The following is a 17,580-nucleotide window of genomic DNA, read 5'->3' as shown; positions in this document are numbered from 1 at the left end:
ATTTAGTGGGAGGAATTATTTATTGATATGTGCTAACTTCGTGTCCAGCTCAAACAAGCAGCTCTTGCACTCAACTGAATTTTAAGAAAAAAATTGCAAAACAAATGCTACGGATTATAACGGTTCTTGTTATTTTAATTGTAAACAACACCCAGAGAAAAATATTCGTAGTGAATTGTCGAAAAGCAAAGAGGAAAGTGGGGCAGTGTCAAGGTTGTGTATAGTGTGCTAAGATCGTGACCACCACTGTATATGCAAATGACCTATACAGATACATACATACATACATATATCAACTTTTTTAAGAATTTGGAAAAATATATTTTGTCACACTGTATAAAAATTATCTATTCAGAGAGTTCAACATCATTTTCGAAAATGGAATTCTGTCATAAATTTGAAAACTAAATTTAAAAATAGCCATATCTTTTAATAACAAAATTAACACATACATATAAATATCTATACAATTAAAAACCTAATGCATTTAAATTAAAAAGTTACTAAATGAAAGTAAAAGCAATAGTTACATACATTAGACAAACTTATGTGCAACATTTTTGAAGAGCAGTGGTGCAAAATATACCACAGTATTGAAAGCAGCTGAGTGATTTTAGTAAGTGCCGTTTTATTTCTATATCAATTGAAAACAATCATCAATTAATATATTGATATGTCGAAGAATTCAGATACTCAACCTAGATGATAGCAGTGCTACAAAAACAAAAAGTACATGTAATTTGTTTTTGCAATTTGGTGGTTTGAATGCCATAATCTAATTCCCAATGCATAGTACTAAAGTACAATAAAAACATTATTCTTCTTCTTCCTATTTTCTGACAGGCACCCTTGGTGTATGTTTGACAGACAGTCAATTATGGGATGGGGTGATTGCTTGGTCTTTTTGCTTGAGCGTTTTGGTGGGGTTGGTATACCAAATTAGACTTTTTATGGTAACATAAAAACAATAGAATGCCCATAACAAAAAAAAAAAAAATAATAATAATACCTTTGACTTTAAAAATTCACAAAAACAAATATTTTATATATTGGGTTGGCAACTAAGTAATTGCGCATTTTTTTTAGAAAATCAAAGACAATTTTTTCATGGAACTAAATAACTTTATTCTGTAATTGCTCATTGAACATAGCCAAGTTGTTTTAAGCGATTTTCAATGCATGTATGTGATACATGAAACTTCTCTGCAAACTTACGTGTTGTACTGTGACGATCCGAATCGATTATTGCTTTGATTAGGGCGTCATCAACTTCAACTGGACGACCAGAACGAAATTTGGCAAACCAATTTTGACACTGCCGTTCTTTTAAAGCTTCGTCACCATAAACAGCACATAACTTTTTATGAGCTTGCGATGCGGTTTTCCCTTTGCGGAAATAAAAAAGCAAAATATGACGAAAATGTTCCTTTTGATTTACCATTTTTTTAACGAACGCCAAACGAAAACTACGCAACCGATCAAAACACTTTTTGACGTGATAACGTCTTATAATTCGATTTAACAGGCTGCCCGCACGAAAAAATGTGTCGTTACCTTGCTCATTAGTGTTACCTTGCTCATTGCCGTTACCTTGCTCATTAGTGTTACCTTGCTTATTGCCGTTACCTTGAATGAACTGCAAGCGAAAACGCGGAGCGAACGACAAAGCAAACGAACGGCAACGTTCGACATCTTGCTCTCTCCTACTTAAGTGAGCGTATATATGTATGTATATGCGCATATGAACATATATAAATTCACGTATTTGTATTTGCATATGCCTTCTTATTGATTATTATTATTTGATTAAAATAAAACCAAGTTTGTTAATAATACCTGTTGTTTTAATGTTATTATTATTTTTTGACGTGATAACGTCTTATAATTCTATGTAGCCGTTATGTTATGTTATGTTATGTTATGTTATGTTATGTTATGTTATGTTATGTTATGTTATGTTATGTTATGTTATGTTATGTTAAAGTATATTATGTTATGTTAATGTTAACTCATTCTCTATATCCATACAAAATATCTATCAAACAAATAAAATTAAAATTTTCTTTTGAAAAATGCAACCATTCAATCAGTATTTTCGTATGACGTTATCACGTTAAACTATCGTCAGTAAACCGACTTTACAGACAACCTCTTTTTTTTTACTGATTGACAGCTGAATTGACAACTATCAAATAACAAAATGTGTTTTACATTCGTACTACGTCTGCAAACCTAAAAATTCAACTGAAGCAATCTGAAGTGCAATCCGCAATTACTTAGTTGCTAACTCAATATTTAATAATGATTTTTTATTGAGGGATATTTGGATTTTTACGTAATTTTTTAAACTTTTTGGTACGATTTTATACGAAATTTAATAATTTTTTATGCAGCCATATTACACTAGAAGAGCGTTTTGGAATCAGGTGAGCTCTCCTGTGGATATTTTTGGACAACCAGCTGAGAATGTTTTTACTTATAAATCTGTACAATGGTCGAATGTACACAAACAACCAAAAACAACAACAAAAAAAAAACAGACCAGTTTGACATTCAAACCACCTCAAAATCACTTTATATGAATTCGCCTTGTATTTAACCTTCTTTGGAGATTGCGTTTATGTAGGACCGTTACTTTTGCTTCTTTATTTTGCCACCCAGCTGCTCAAACGAGTGCGTCATAATATCAATGTTGTGTGAAGTGCATTGGGAGCGGTGCGTTTTCAAGGCTAAATTGTAATCATTAAATTATATTTGTGAATCTTTCTATTATCTATTCTATTTTTCCTTTGAAATCTTCACCACATTTGCTAAGGCCACTTAAAGTGCCTCAGTATTTAGTGGTAATTAGAGAAACCGGAATATTGTTTTATTTGCTTATGAATTGCTTTTCAGTTCCTTTTATACACTGATTTTGTTGATGGCCTATAATATAGTAATGTTGGAACAAAGTTGAAAATAAAGTGCAAAACCTAATTACACTTCCATTCCATATATTCTTTTATACTTGTCTCTTTTTAATCTAACAAATTAAATGTATGCAATGTTTTCTATTTTTATTCAAATATCGTATAAAAGCTTTACAACTCGCCAGTACAATTTTTGACATTGGGTTTGTTCGGTTAGTTTCTCAGAAAATATTTAGTTGTGTTCGATAACAAAATTTGCCATCAATCCAAATCAAGAGCCAATTTCTCTCAGAGAGCAGAAGAAACAAAAAGATTAACGAACGCAGAACTTGCCAATACTTGACAAAACCGGTAAAAGCAGTTAAGATTATCGTGGTCGGAGCAAATGCTTACTGAATTAGAGGTCGGTACTTACTTCGTTTATGCCTATTAATAATGCAACATTTTTTGTTCCACACGTTTCGACTTAGCCATCAAACCGAAAATATTAAGAAAATTTAATTTGCAATTAGTTTATGCCTATTAAAGCATATTTTCCATTTTCTTGGCGTTCTAATTTTCATACAACGCTAATTCTAGCGCTTAAAGTATGAAGTTGGCAACTATGAGCAAGCCTTTCTTAACACAAAAAAAATTGCAGAAGTAGGACAGCTGCTAATTTCGGCTGGCATATGTTTAAGAACCAGCTGTTCAAAGCACATAAAGAAAATTGTGGCATGTTTATTTTAATTTTCAGTTTTAATAAAACAAAATGAGTGCAAAAAATAGTGAAATATTACAGAGTGTAGTATTTGTACGTAAATTTGAAGTATGTATGTATGTAAACTTTGCACTGGTGTCTATATTTAAAGTAAAAATCACCTGCTAAAGAAACTAAATGGAATTGAGTTGGCTATTAGAGAAGGTGTGTTCAGTTTCCTTTTGATTCTTTATAAACAGTGTTTTATTAACTAAATATCTAATCAAGCGGTATTTAGCACTACTGAGTCGATTACATATGTTTATGTGGTTTGATGACCACGAAGAATGCAGTTTTCGGGACGTTGGTGACAGATTTGACCATCGCTACAGTTTCTCGAATAGTTTAGCGGATAACGATGTTTTTCAGCGCTTTGAGACCGCAATACGTAAAGCGGTTGAATGATAAGAAAAACCTGTAGAACAGAATAACGAGAAACTCTTGAAACAATAAATATAAGAGAAAGCTGCAATATGTATGTAGAGATATCCAAAGGCGCCAAAGGCTTTAAAATATAAATAATTTCATAGCCTTTTGTTTACGAACATGAATATTCCTGCAAATGCTACAAGTCTCAATTTTTTTATGCACACTTAATTTTAAATGAATGAATTTTTTAATTCATATATTTAGCTATTCAAGCTAGTAATTAAATAATTTTGGCACAAATTTAAAAATTTCATTTCATATTTCATTTGTCCAACAAATGGCGCCAATTATTTTTATATGTCAAAACAAGACGTATTCATGCAAGGTGATGTCAGCAAACAGCTGACATTTTTTTCTCGATTTGGTGGTTTACTTGCAAATTTCGACTAGTTTTCGTTGCTTTACTTTCTCGCTTTTACGCTCTCTTTGTACGTGAAACTCTACTCTTCGACAATCTGTTGTCGACAATCAGCTGTAAAAAGATTTATTTATTATTTAAATTAATTACAATTAAAATTATAATTAATTAAGCACTAGCTGCCAGGGCTATCGGCTTAGTAAAAAGATATTAAACGCGTCTCTTATCTTTTACAGCCATGTGTTTTGTCATTCGACAAGAATTGACAGCGCCCAGTAACGTGGCGAACACTCCCTGATCCAAGGCACTTCAGTAAGATATCAGCAGTAAAGCAAAAACAATAATTTCAAGTACTTTGTTGTTGCTTGAACTCTGTAGATAACAGAGTAAATGGTCAACAAAATTTGACAGTTAAGAGAACATATAAAATCTCAAAAACAGTCAAATCAGCTGCTCCACTGCTGCTACTCTGTTGGTGTGCACAATGAGCTTTCAGAATATAATTTGTGCTCACGTTGAGCACAACTGTAGTTACAAGTACAGTCTGTTTAAATTAGTATAAATAAATAAATATTGTTTTTTTGTTTATATCTTCATTGTTTTCTTTGTTTTTCAACTCGGAGGTGATTTGAGTGATTGTGATTCAATTTGGAAGTGGTAAAGTTTTAAGTCAGGATTTGTGTGTTAGGAACCTACCAGAACTTGCATTGCCGTTTTTGTAGCATTTTTATTATCAAAAAGTACGTACATAAATACTTATCTAAAATATATACAAGTATGAGTGCATTAATAACGTTGAAATACCTTCTTTTGATTGAAAAATTGACTTTAAACAATTTAAATAAAGTTCACTTAGCACGCTGCGACAATTGCAATTGTTTTTAAATGCCCAAGTGGCGACATAGATTTGGTGAAGTGAATTAAATTTATTCTTAAGTTTATATGTGTATATGCAAACACCATGTGCGGATATGTATGTGTGTTATTTCGCTAAAATTTGCTTGATTTTGACTTTCCATATCGAAAAAGGTCAATTACCTTGGCGATGTTTGCTCTACGAATATACTCGTAAAATTATATGCACACAGACACTCGGATATATGCATGTAAATGTAACCCTGCAGTCAAACTTACTAGTTCTGCACTACCTTACTATCATACTAGTTGGCTTGGCAGCTGAAATAGTTCGTGACACAGTCGTCACATTTCTCCTCTACAACTTCGGCAATATTAATCGGGAACATAGCCATTGAGCCGAAAATAGGTCTCGTCCGACCTCCCAAAGAAATTCACGTTCGTATAACATCGGCAAATGTGAAACGATGCATGATAAAATGACAAACTTTACTGCCAACTTTACTTTATATTGGTAGCTTTGACAGCTGCTGAAAAATAACAATTAGAAAAACTGGCATTGCTGTCTGGCAAACTTTTGAATAAAAAAATTATATCCCAATTTAGAAATCTGCAGTTTTGAACGAGTTGAAAAAGTAAATAAAAATTAATATAATTACTAGAGCTCCCGATTTACTTGTAAATTTGCAACAGTCCGGGCGAATGAGCAACGCGCACCCGCACATCTGTTCGATGCGTATTACTCGAAAATTTGTCGAGTGTAAAGAGTTTTTTCGAGTAATATTCGAGCGATATTTGCTTTTATTATTTTGATATTTTAGACCGCACTTTTTGAAAGTTTTATAAATTCTTCATACGCAGTGAAAACCATGATTCAATCATAAAAGGTTTGCTCAGTAAGCAGCTTTCTCATTCCGTCTTGACAAATCAGCTCCCTTAGCAAGACACTGGGTTGCTAACTCTAGAAATTTCTAGCAAAAGTGGAAGAAAAGTAAAATTTGTAGTAAAAACATTTTGTTTTCAAAAGGGTTTTTAAACCCAAGAACTTGTTCGGTATGTCCATAACCAAAACGATATGGAAAACAGCGCATCTTTTTGGGGCAATGAACGCGAAAGATGGACGTTTTGACAATTGGAGCCGGATACTTTTCAAATATAGGCTGGGGAAGTACATACTAGGTTACTTTAAAAATACATAAGTTACCTACAAGAGCTCACAGCCTCCAGATGGCAGATGGTTTTTTATGAGGAGCTTTTTTATGGCAGAAATACATAGACTCGGAGGTTTTGCTACCATTTTAAGCTAAAAGTTGTTTAATATTTCAATTTTCTTCATCCATTTTAAATGCGACCTTTTGTAAGGGAGTGTCAGAATTCTAAAGTCATAAGTGAGCAGCTTTCTCGTTCTCTCTTGACAAATCGGCTCCCTTTGCAAGACACTGGGATGCTAGCTCCAGAAAATTTGAGTAAAAGTAAAATTTGTAGAAAAAACATTTCATCTTCAAAATGGTCTGCTTGCGAGCAACAACTCGCTCAAGAGGTTTCATCGGTATGTTCAGGACTATGGTAGTATGACATGGAATACATACCGCTTATGTCAGGACATGATAGAGTATTTGACGTAATCCAAGATCGATCAGTGGAGAATTTACAAAGCTTTATTTCTTGTAATAAATAATTCACAAAATAAAATCTTGGATTAAGTGAAATAATTTCTTGTTTTAATATTAGACTTGACAATTTCCGCTAATAACTTCTATTTGTACCATTATTTACATTTAAATATTAATTAAAATTTATTTTTTAAACCGGTCGCAGTTTGTTTCCATTTAAGTAAGAAAATACTTTTTTGCTACCATTTTTACCGAAATGGATTTAATTTGCTCCACTTTATTCACCTTCTTAAATACAACCTTTTGTAAGGGAGTGTCAAAAATCGAATGTCACTAGTGAGCAAACCTTTAATAATTGAATCATGGTGCAAACATCGTTAGAAAGCTAAAGAAATGCTGACAAATAAAATTGACATTTTTGTTTGGCTGCTCAAATTATTCAGATGCTCGAAAATTTCGAACAAACATTTGAGCAGTTGAGCAACGGACGAGATAGTGCTGGATACCCGGTTATATAGAGCTCCAATACATACACATATTGCTATTTAAAAATATAGCAGCAATAAAATTAACAAATATAATAAATACAAATTTGTTTCGCATACAGCTCTAATTGGTAATTTTGCAACTGGTATATTTCGAGTCACTCTCGAACTAGTATGACTTTTCCTTCAAATACATTCATTTAAAAGTGAATGATTGCTGAGTAGTAGTTTGGTTTATCACCGCAGTGTAATCTCTTATATACATACATACATATGTATATACATTCATACACCGATTTGCGTATGTATGCGTGATATTAAGAATGTTTTGTTTGCATTCGAGACAGTGCGAATAAGCACTTACATACATAAATTCATACATATAACATTTTTTTAGTTATCTTTCATTGATTAAAGGCAGTCTATCCGCCTCCAACCACTTGTGGCTGACTCGTTCGGTGTTTCATTATTGCTTTGCATTGGCCGGGACCGGTTATTCACTGCAGTTTAAAAATTTGTATCTGCTTTGGGAGAGAGCGCTAATGTATATGTGTTTGTATGTTTATATTTATATAGTCAGAAAAAGCTTAAGAGTTTTGTGTTCATATGAGGTTGGAGAATTAAGAGTAGCGGGAACAGTGCTCTCGTTTTCATTTACAAAAAGTATTCAGAAATCTCTTTAGTGGCGTACAAGCACGTGATTAAATGCACACTGGGGCAAAAGTTGAATTTTTTGTCATAAATTCGAAAAATGTAGATTGCTCTCTAGTAAAAGGTGAGGCATCTGTTTTCTGACTAGCTTGCTTTTTAAGATTAAGTTGAATGTTATACCGGCAACTCTCCATTTGGGCATTCTGTACATGTGCTTCAGCCATCTGATTCGTTGACTTTTTATAAAACGTATTGCATTTCCATTTTGAATCAGTCCACCGAATTCGTGATTGTATCTTATCCGATATGCTCCGTCATCTCGACGAAAGGGACCATATATTTTTCGCAGTATCTTTCTTTTAAGCTTCAGTATTTGGTCCCTGTCTGTTGTTTTAAGTACCCATACTTTGCCGCTGTAAGTTAGTATGGGTCGCACAAGCGCTTTATATATTACCATCTTTTGAGCTTATCGAGACTTGAATAATTTTATGTGTGCAAAGAATGCCTTATTTGCCGCACTTACTCGCTCATTTATTGCCACGGGAGTGTCAGAATTACTGCTGATAAAGAGACCTAAGTAGTTAAATTTGTCAACCTTCTGAATGCATTCACCATCGAAGATGGAAGGTTTATTTCTTTTAATTAAGCAAAAACCAATGCAAAATTTTAAACCGTGTTTTTATGGCATTCTTAAAAGGAAACTAGTCATTGATCCAACTTGTTTACATTGATGTGTCGTCATTTATGGATTTAAGGGCTTACATGGGTTTCGCTGGTTAAAAAAATCGATTTATTTATTTTTTTTTTTGCTTATTAATTTCTACAACATCTCAGGAATATTAACCTAAGTTTTCAAGTCGATCCAAATAATAAATTCGGAGATACAGCCTTTGGAATGTGTGCGCTCCAAGCCACTTTTATTGTTACTCAAAACTTTAAACGCGTTTTTCTCGGAACCGTATTTCAAAGTCGGTTGTCAAATGTTCTCGAAAACTATTCCACCGATCTTGATGGAATTTTACACAGGTGTTCGAAATTCAATTTATTCGTGCTTGAACGAAGGATTTTGTTTTTTTTTTCAATTACAACTATTTAAAAAAAAACAAAATGTCAAGCAAATTTGACCGAAATTTTCATATTTTTGCAAAAATGTCTGCCAAAATTCCAATTCTTTCCTTCGTTCAAGCTCGAGTTTATGGTCTTAACTAAAGCACTCATTTTTATTTTTTCATTTTTGATGAGCCTGTCAGGAGTTATGCTGACAACGCGGACGCACCTTTTTTTCGTGTGGTCACCGGATATGACGTCACAATGGAGGAGTTTTAATTTTTTGTTTTTTGAAAATTTCAGAAATTATTCTTTAAACATGTATCTATAAGACAGAAAAAAGTTTGAATTAAATAAAAAATTTTTTACATAGAAAAAAAATATTGAAAATAGGCCTTTTTCTACCCGACGAAACCCATGTAACCCCTTAAATGATGCATTTCCTAAGCAGTTTCAATATGTCGAATAAAAAACGACGCCGAACATGATGTATTCCAAGGATGATAGGCTACCAGGTTTGCTATTTACATAGCTATGGTGTAAAAGAAAATTGTGATTGGAATTTGGGATTCGGCAGCCGAATTCTGCACGATCATTTCGCATGTATTGACACACTCGTCCAATCAGTCGCTGTTCAGATGGCAACGAAGTATTGTAATTGGTTGATTTTGTTTCGTATATCACTAACACAATCTCAGTTTTTTTGTAAACAAACAGTTTCGTGACGCAAGTGACGATAGCGCATCAGCTGACTCTGGCAAATTCGCTCAGAGCCGAATAGTAGTCTGTTACGTAGCACATTTCTAAACATCTTTTTAACGTACGTATTCACACACTTATTTTTTTGACATGACCCCAGTTACGTCAGCCAATCAGCTAAGCCGGCTATACGTCTGATATTGGCCACACCTTCTGATTTTTTTTTTTTACTATGGATATGTTCCACGATAGCCGCGTTTACACAACCGCTAAGACCCTATAGGACTACCACTGGTTTTTTGTTCGTGTTGCCAAGTAATTTGATTTGAGTGTCTGTTAAACTGTACAGTTAAATAACCTTTTTAAACAGTAAAATGGTGCGTGAGTATTAATACAATTGTTTCTTTTTATCTTTTCAGTAATTTAAGATGAGGCTAGTGATCTTAGATTCAGCGGACTCAGTTGGTGTTTGGGCCGCCAAATATGTAATGAAACGCATACAGGATTTTAAACCCGGTCCTAATAAGTGAGTATATTCATAAATATTAAGTGAGTTACAAAGTGAATTTAGTGACTAGAAAGGTTGCAGATTAGACATATCAAGGACTGCAAAAAAAACACTTCGTTGCTTTATATTATTATTATGATATGCTCGTAATCTACAATTAAATATTATAAATTAGAACTTAGTCTATTCAAAAATTTGTTTTGATTTGTTTGACATAGGCGATAATTTCCAAAATTCTTAATACGAAGTACATCTAAGACGAGCTTACGTAAATAAATGGCCATATTTTTTGCACATTTTTGTCCTGTGTTTGTATTCATTCCATGTCTACTATAATCAAATTATCTGTGGCTGGAGAGAAATTGGAGCAATATTTTTAACAGTTTAAAAACTGCACTGTGCTTTCGTTACTTATCGAAGGTCAAACTTTTTGCCGCCAGTTTCGTACACTCACTTCGGTTGCGACTGTCACTCTCTTACTTTTCCCAAAGGTGCATTCAAATCAAAAACGATTCGTTATTCGCGAACTATTTGTAATGTAAACTCGTCCTTATACTTGTCAGTGCTCTTTTTATTCGATTATCAATAAATTACTTAATTATATTTTCTATTATAGATATTTTGTTCTGGGTCTACCGACTGGCAGCACGCCACTTGGTATGTACAAGAAACTTATCGAATTCCATAAAGCCGGAAAAGTGTCTTTTGAGTATGTGAAGACTTTCAATATGGACGAATATGTGGGTATGTATAACATGATTCCTATTGTTGCTATGTAATAGGAAACGAGTTAGCCTAGGTGGAAACCTCAAAACCGATTTCTCAACTTGCGGTTACTCGGACAATAATTAAAAAAATTTTTTTTTGCTTAATTCTGTTAAATATTTAAATAATTTAGTAGTTAATTCATGGCAAAGTTTAAGGAAAAAAGTAGGAGAAACGCAACTTGTTCCATTCATTTTATTTTTGAAGTGAAACTTCTTAGGCGTCGATGGTCGAGTGGGAATGGAGAGTAAAATTTCATGGCCATGCAACGTTTTGGGCATTTTCGTTCCGCGAGAGAGAAAAAAGATATAACGTAGAGGAAAAGGAGCGAGAGAGCTATGCCTTATATATATCTTAGATACACTTTAGACAAATTTTCCTGAGTTTTTCCTTGTGGTTGCTAATTTCTAGTGAGCAATAACACTGCCTACTTTTTGGCGCCTGTTTGTTGCTGCAAACTTGTAGGAAATATAGTTTTGGTGCCTACTTTTTGGCGTTATATTTCTTTGGTGCCTACTGTTTGGGGCGTTTTTTGGTCCCAATTGGTTTGGCGTTTTGTTTTTTTTTTGGTGCCTACTTTTTGCCGCTTATTTCCGTTTCCTGGCTAGTGCTTCTGCGTACTATAAAGTGGTATCCATTCCGGCGTCGGATTTATTGATATTGCCTTGCGGTAATTTGTGCGCTATGGTCCTGGAATCGCTGCGTTTGTGCGGGTGATAAACGGTCGCAGTAGTGCGCGTTGTTGCCACGGTTTGTGTTCGGCGTTTACCTACACCGGTCGACCCTTCTCAGTTTTTTGTAAATTTTGTGTATTTGTATTCTCTGCAAATGTTGTGAATTTATTTAGATATATATTCTTTCTCTTTCTCTCTCTCATTCTCTCTCGGGTCTCTCCCTCTTTCTTTGTCTGCCTTGAAAGTTTCACTTCTGTTATGTGTACTACGCTACACGCACTTGTTTTATATTAAAGAAAACCAGTGTGTCATTTAAATTGTGTAAAGTCTGCACAGTCCTAAAGTCTTAAATTGCACAGTCTGCATTAAGTTTTTTTCTTTTATTTATTATTATTTATTTAGTCTATGAACGTAATCTTCTTACAGTCTAATTGCAGCGCTAAGTAGAACAACTACGGAACATGATTTTAGGTATAAAATAGAATATAAAGTAATTAAAAATACACTTTTCAGTGAAGAAAAATGTAGAGGTTTGTGGTTTTCGCGAGGTTAAAAACATATAAATTAATTCCAAGAAAATAAAAATGCATAGAAGTGGCAAAAACTTCACTGCCAAAGAAAAGGTAGCTCTTGTGGACTTGACTTGAGGAGCACAAAAGGAAGTTCAATACAGAGCAGATGATTTGTTTATATACGGCAATACTTTTATTGTGGCATCCCCTGCGTTTTGTACGACATGCCATTTGTTGTTGTTGTTGTAGTAGTTCATCGAGCGCTGTCTTGCATTGTAGTCACCGATCGTCATCGTCTATCTCATGTAACGGTAGGAAGCATGAGGTTTCGACGGGTTGGGTCCAAAGGAAAGGGGTATTAGCGGAATGGTTTTAAGGGGGGCATAACATTGTGGTGGTTAGTATTGTTCAGGCTACCTTCACATGCCTGACTTATATTGAATATGTCGGGGTCGATTCTAGATAGGTAGGACTTTAACCTTCTACGACATGTCAGCCGAACGCAATGTACTCATCCTGGCGGGCTTAGTATGCATAAAAGAGTGGGTAGAAAATTAATATATGCTTAAAGTACTGATAAATTTTAACACGAAGTTGAGAAACTGGCCCTCATTTAAACTTCAAATTATCTCAACTTCACTTATACTGATATAAATACTTTATATTGCTTATACCTTAATAAATTCTATACTATTTTTCCAAGGCATCCCTCGCGATCATCCCGAAAGCTATCACTACTTCATGTGGCATCATTTCTTTAAACACATCAATATCGATCCGAAAAATGTGCATATTTTGGATGGTAACGCGCAGGATTTATTTGCCGAATGCCAGCAATTCGAGGCGATGATTAAGGAAGCGGGAGGCATTGAACTATTCGTTGGCGGTATTGGACCCGACGGACATATCGCCTTCAATGAACCGGGCAGTTCGTTAGTGTCACGCACACGCGTGAAAACATTGGCGCAGGATACATTGGAGGCGAATGCACGTTTCTTCGACAACGATATAAGTAAAGTGCCCAAGCAGGCATTGACAGTGGGTGTGGGCACGGTGATGGATGCGAAAGAGGTGATGATATTGATCACGGGCACACATAAAGCGTTCGCTTTGTACAAAGCGATAGAGGAGGGCGTAAATCATATGTGGACTGTAAGTGCCTTTCAGCAGCATCCCAACACACTGATGCTTTGTGATGAGGATGCTACGTTGGAGTTGCGTGTCAAGACGGTGAAATATTTTAAGGTAAAGAAATGTAATTGCATCTATTTTTGTTCAATTACTTTATGTTAATTGTTACTTAAATTTGAAATTATGTATTTCCATATGCTGGTGTTGTAGAATGAATCCCCGTCACTGATCTCAGCCATTTTTAGTGCTTAATTTAACACGTGTGCAAATCCTACTCTTATGTACTATATTTGAGAAATCTTAGAAGATGGAAAATTTCTTGGTGATGGCGCTATTTCTAGACCTATTGGTGTTTGGTAATACTAGAAATGAAATGGCATGTTTTTATTTAAGGAAATATATGAATTGTAAAATATACAGTTGGTGGTAATTTATATATATCGGGTGTTTTTTTAGCTGCATGAGAACTATCGATATCGATAGCTATGATTTGACAGCTGAGAATAGCAAACTGTGTTGACATGTTTGTCCAATAAGGTTTTGCAAGTCACCATGGATCGCTTAACGCCAAAACAACGCTTTCGAATTGTGGAAATGTAAAATAAAAAAAGGAAAATAATTCTGTTCGCGTAGTTCATAAAGCACTTTGTTCACTTTACGGTGCTGACGGCATCATCGGTCCTTATTTCTTACAAAATGAGGAAAGAGCTGCCGTTACGGCGAATGACGATCGCAATCGATCCATGCTGACTGAATTTTTGTTTCCATCCAATTGATCAGCTAAACAGCGACGGCATTTGGTTCCAACAAGACGGCGCAACTTGACAAACGGTGCGCTTTACAATCGACTTATAGAGTTAGAGGTAGCCAGAGGCCCGAAAAAATGATGATTTTCAATAATTTTTTTTGCTAGTTAATTGCTTTATTTTACAAAAATAAAAACATAGCATTAATACATCATGTTTCGACTAGACTTTAGCAAAATTTCAAAAAAAAAAAAAAATTAATAATTGTAAAAGTTATCGCTGTTTGTGTGGAGCCCGTTTCTCTAAAAGTGCCTTGCGTGATCACCACAAGTCTTTGAAGATTCATCTAAAATCAATCGGATAAGAGGAATTAGTTTTATTAATAGATAATCTTGTTCCTGATCGAAGTTTTTTTTTTTTCAAAATTAAAAATATGGCGGCCTCAGGAAATATTTTTCAGATTTTCGAGAAAAAAGCCGACAATTAATTGTTAAAAAAAAACCCTTACCTCTAATTGTAATATTCCAGTCAAAAACTGGACTAATCGAGTGGACCATGTAACTCGTAGTCGCGGCGGACATATGTCGGATATCATATTGAAAAAATAAATTCCATAGAATTATCTATCAGATTGTAATAAAAAACTGCCTGCGAACAATACTTCTGTTTTGTATTATTATTTCATCAAGTTCCCAAGCTCTTAAATAACACCCGATATATACAATTATTTCTAAAATTATTATTAAACCTCCTTCATTGCTTTGTACAAATTAGTCAATTTTTCCGAAATTGAAAATAACAATTAGTTGCTTGGCGTTTAGGCTCTTTGTTCCATTTTTTTTTACTTTTTGTCAAATATTTGCCATTTTTACTTATATTTGCGATTTATATATATTTTCGAAACCCCAGGGCATACTCAGAGATGTACATGAAAAAATGATTGGAGAGGAAGCTGATGCAAACGAAAAATGAATTGACCGAATTGATAACGAAAATTATTTGCACTGGTCTAAAGCGTACGTATTTTTTAAAACCGTAGCATTTTTTTCCTGCTCTTTGCTGGTTCTATAACTGCCTAAGTGGTTTTAATCTAATCCAATAAAGCTCGTCAGTCATTTCTTTTGTTTTCTGCTAACTGATTTTAACAAGAACCACCAAGTGAAGTGAAGTCTTCTTCTGTTTGATTATTCGAATCCATTGTACAGCCGTACAAAAGGCGAATTCATACAAGAGGGTGGCACTAGAGCAGGAACAATATTTACACGTATTTTGTTTTTGCAATTTAGTATTTTTAATGCCAAAGTTGATATCAGCATGCAAATAGACAAAGCAACTACAAAGAAATAGGTCACTTGATATTTAAAACGCCAAATCGCAAGAAAATAGTAACAAATCAACTACTCTACAGATATCACCAGATCAAAGTGATCGATTTTTTGTTGTTTTGTTTGTTGTCTGTTTACATTCTGACTAAAATCTTGGCATTCAAACCACTAAATGGAAAAGAAAAAAAGAAAAAAAAACATGTATGTATGTAGATTTTTGTTTTTGTATACTGCTATCAACTTCTTTGGAACCGCTTTGGAATAAAATTTAAAATTTCCAATTAAACGAAGTTCGAAAAATTTTATAAAATATTGCCATTGAATTTAAAAATCTTTAATTTTCAAATTTATTCAGTTTTTCTCATTTTTCGAAGGGTTTCCGGAGGGCCCAGCCAAAAAGCATTTAACAAATGTGTCGAACAGTGCTCTCAAAGAAAATATCTGTAATTGGAAATGTAAAATCACTTGTTACACATTTTAATTCGTTTTGAAAGAGAGCCACATTGAATCCAATGCGAATAGAATACAGAAGATGGCGCCTTCCGAAAACCGTTACTTTATTTTTCGCGATTTTGACAATTTCTTGTAATTTTGTATTTCTTCATTCTTGCCTTACGTCCAGCCCAAGGCACTTGAACAGGTAGTAGCAGTAGAAAAAAAAACAACAAACGCAGTTTATTTTGTTTTTGCTTTTGATCCCTAGTACTCGTATATCATAATCTATAAACATAAATTGACAGTTTAGAGTAATTTAAATACAATTTGGCAATTTAGGGACAAAAAAATAGAAAAAATCGAATCACCTGCTTTACTGCTAATGTCTATTCAATGTGCTTCGTTTTAGCAGTAAAAATTTCGCCAAGCAATACATGGATTAGTTATAGATTTGAACACTGCCTACCACTTCCCCTGCCAGCATTGGACAACATTCGCACGTACATAATATAATTTGGCGAGCGCCACTGGGAGCATGAAACATCAAATGATGGAAAAGGTTTTTTTTATCTCTTGGCAGGCAATGGAAGATCTCCGAGGGCACTTTTACCATGAAAAAACTTGTTATAAAAGCCATCTGCCATTCGAAGTGACATAAAACTACAGGTTCTGCCATTTGTGAAATTCAATATAGAGGGCGCTTCGATTTTGACGATTTCAATTCATTATTTCCATTATTTTCATGCCGCGATAGGTGGCCAGTATTGCTGTAGCAAATCGCAGAATTTGCTATCACCTCCGAAAGCTTTTTACCTAAAAAAATCCGGTTAATTTGTATTCTTCTTTTTGATTGGCGGGATAACTGCTTAAGTGATTTTCGTGGAGTTTAACAAAGCGTGCCAGCCGTTTCTTTCTCGTGCTAACAGGCGCTAGTTGGACACACAAAGTGAAGCCTAGTCCTTCGCCACCTTATCTTTCCAACGCAGAGGGGCCTTTCTCTTAAATTAGACCCTGAACAATTGTTGAGACCAATTTTTTATTTCTTTCTTTTTGCTATTAAAATGTATGAAGTTTTATATTGAAAAAATATCTATAATTAGACGTTTTCATCTTATTTCTTACAGGGCCTGATGGAAGTGCATTGCAAATTGGTGGAAGGTGTCGAATAAATTACAAGGTTTCGATTTTATTTTGTATGTACTTTGGATACAATTCAACCCAGGGAATTAAAATTTAGTTAGTATGAAATTAATGTTCATATTGCATTTTTTGTAATAAAAAAAGAAAAAGTAATAAATTTGTAAGGCAAGAATATAATTTAATTTTTTTTTTTTTTTTTTATTATTATTTTTTTTTTTATTATTTTACATTGCGACTAGTTACAAAGAAAAATTTTATTAACTAACGAGCAATTTGTTTAGAATTTAGAAAATAAGGTATACACAACAGTTAACGCTAAGGTGTGGTTAGTACATTAAGTCTTTGGGCTTTCTGCGTTTCAGTCTTCATCTCCAATTAGCTGGATTAGCGAGAATAGTGGCCTCCGTATTGACGTGGTTTTTTAACCTTTCATCATGGGCTTTTGCCATCTTTTTTATTGTGTCTGCCTCACCGAGTCAATATTTAGGTCGCGTTCAAGATCGGAGCTACGGATATACCATGGAGCACCGACTGCACATTTAATAATTTTGTTTTGGAG

General features: G+C 34.1%; 1 protein-coding gene across 8 annotated transcripts; it reads left to right on the top strand.

Annotated features, from left to right (window-relative positions):
* Positions 1-396: 396 nt before the first annotated feature.
* Positions 397-17,203, top strand: LOC129248130 (glucosamine-6-phosphate isomerase). Of its 8 annotated transcripts, none has more exons than XM_054887567.1 (6): positions 397-616; positions 10,205-10,311; positions 10,910-11,037; positions 12,948-13,489; positions 15,031-15,137; positions 17,006-17,203. In XM_054887567.1, exons 2-5 carry the CDS (start codon positions 10,214-10,216, stop codon positions 15,091-15,093), a joined length of 831 nt encoding a protein of 276 aa, XP_054743542.1. In that variant the 5' UTR covers positions 397-616; positions 10,205-10,213; the 3' UTR covers positions 15,094-15,137; positions 17,006-17,203. The 8 variants fall into 8 exon arrangements, 6 of the variants coding, with proteins under 6 accessions (XP_054743542.1, XP_054743548.1, XP_054743547.1 ...); XR_008582598.1 differs by lacking the exon at positions 15,031-15,137 and adding an exon at positions 13,586-13,731 and having other exon boundaries at positions 398-616; XR_008582599.1 differs by lacking the exon at positions 17,006-17,203 and adding an exon at positions 13,586-13,731 and having other exon boundaries at positions 398-616; positions 15,031-15,130.
* Positions 17,204-17,580: the final 377 nt, after the last annotated feature.

This window comes from Anastrepha obliqua, chromosome 5 (assembly GCF_027943255.1).
Source record: "Anastrepha obliqua isolate idAnaObli1 chromosome 5, idAnaObli1_1.0, whole genome shotgun sequence".
Taxonomy (NCBI): Eukaryota; Metazoa; Arthropoda; class Insecta; order Diptera; family Tephritidae; genus Anastrepha; species Anastrepha obliqua.
This window is presented reverse-complemented; position numbering and strand designations above follow the sequence as displayed.

Coding starts and splice junctions, on each gene's coding strand:
- LOC129248130 (XM_054887567.1), top strand. CDS start 10,214: ATGAGGCTAGTGATCTTAGATTCAGCGGACTCAGTTGGTGTTTGGGCC. Junction 10,312..10,909: donor TTTAAACCCGGTCCTAATAA/GTGAGTATATTC, acceptor TTTCTATTATAG/ATATTTTGTTCTGGGTCTAC. Junction 11,038..12,947: donor CAATATGGACGAATATGTGG/GTATGTATAACA, acceptor TATTTTTCCAAG/GCATCCCTCGCGATCATCCC.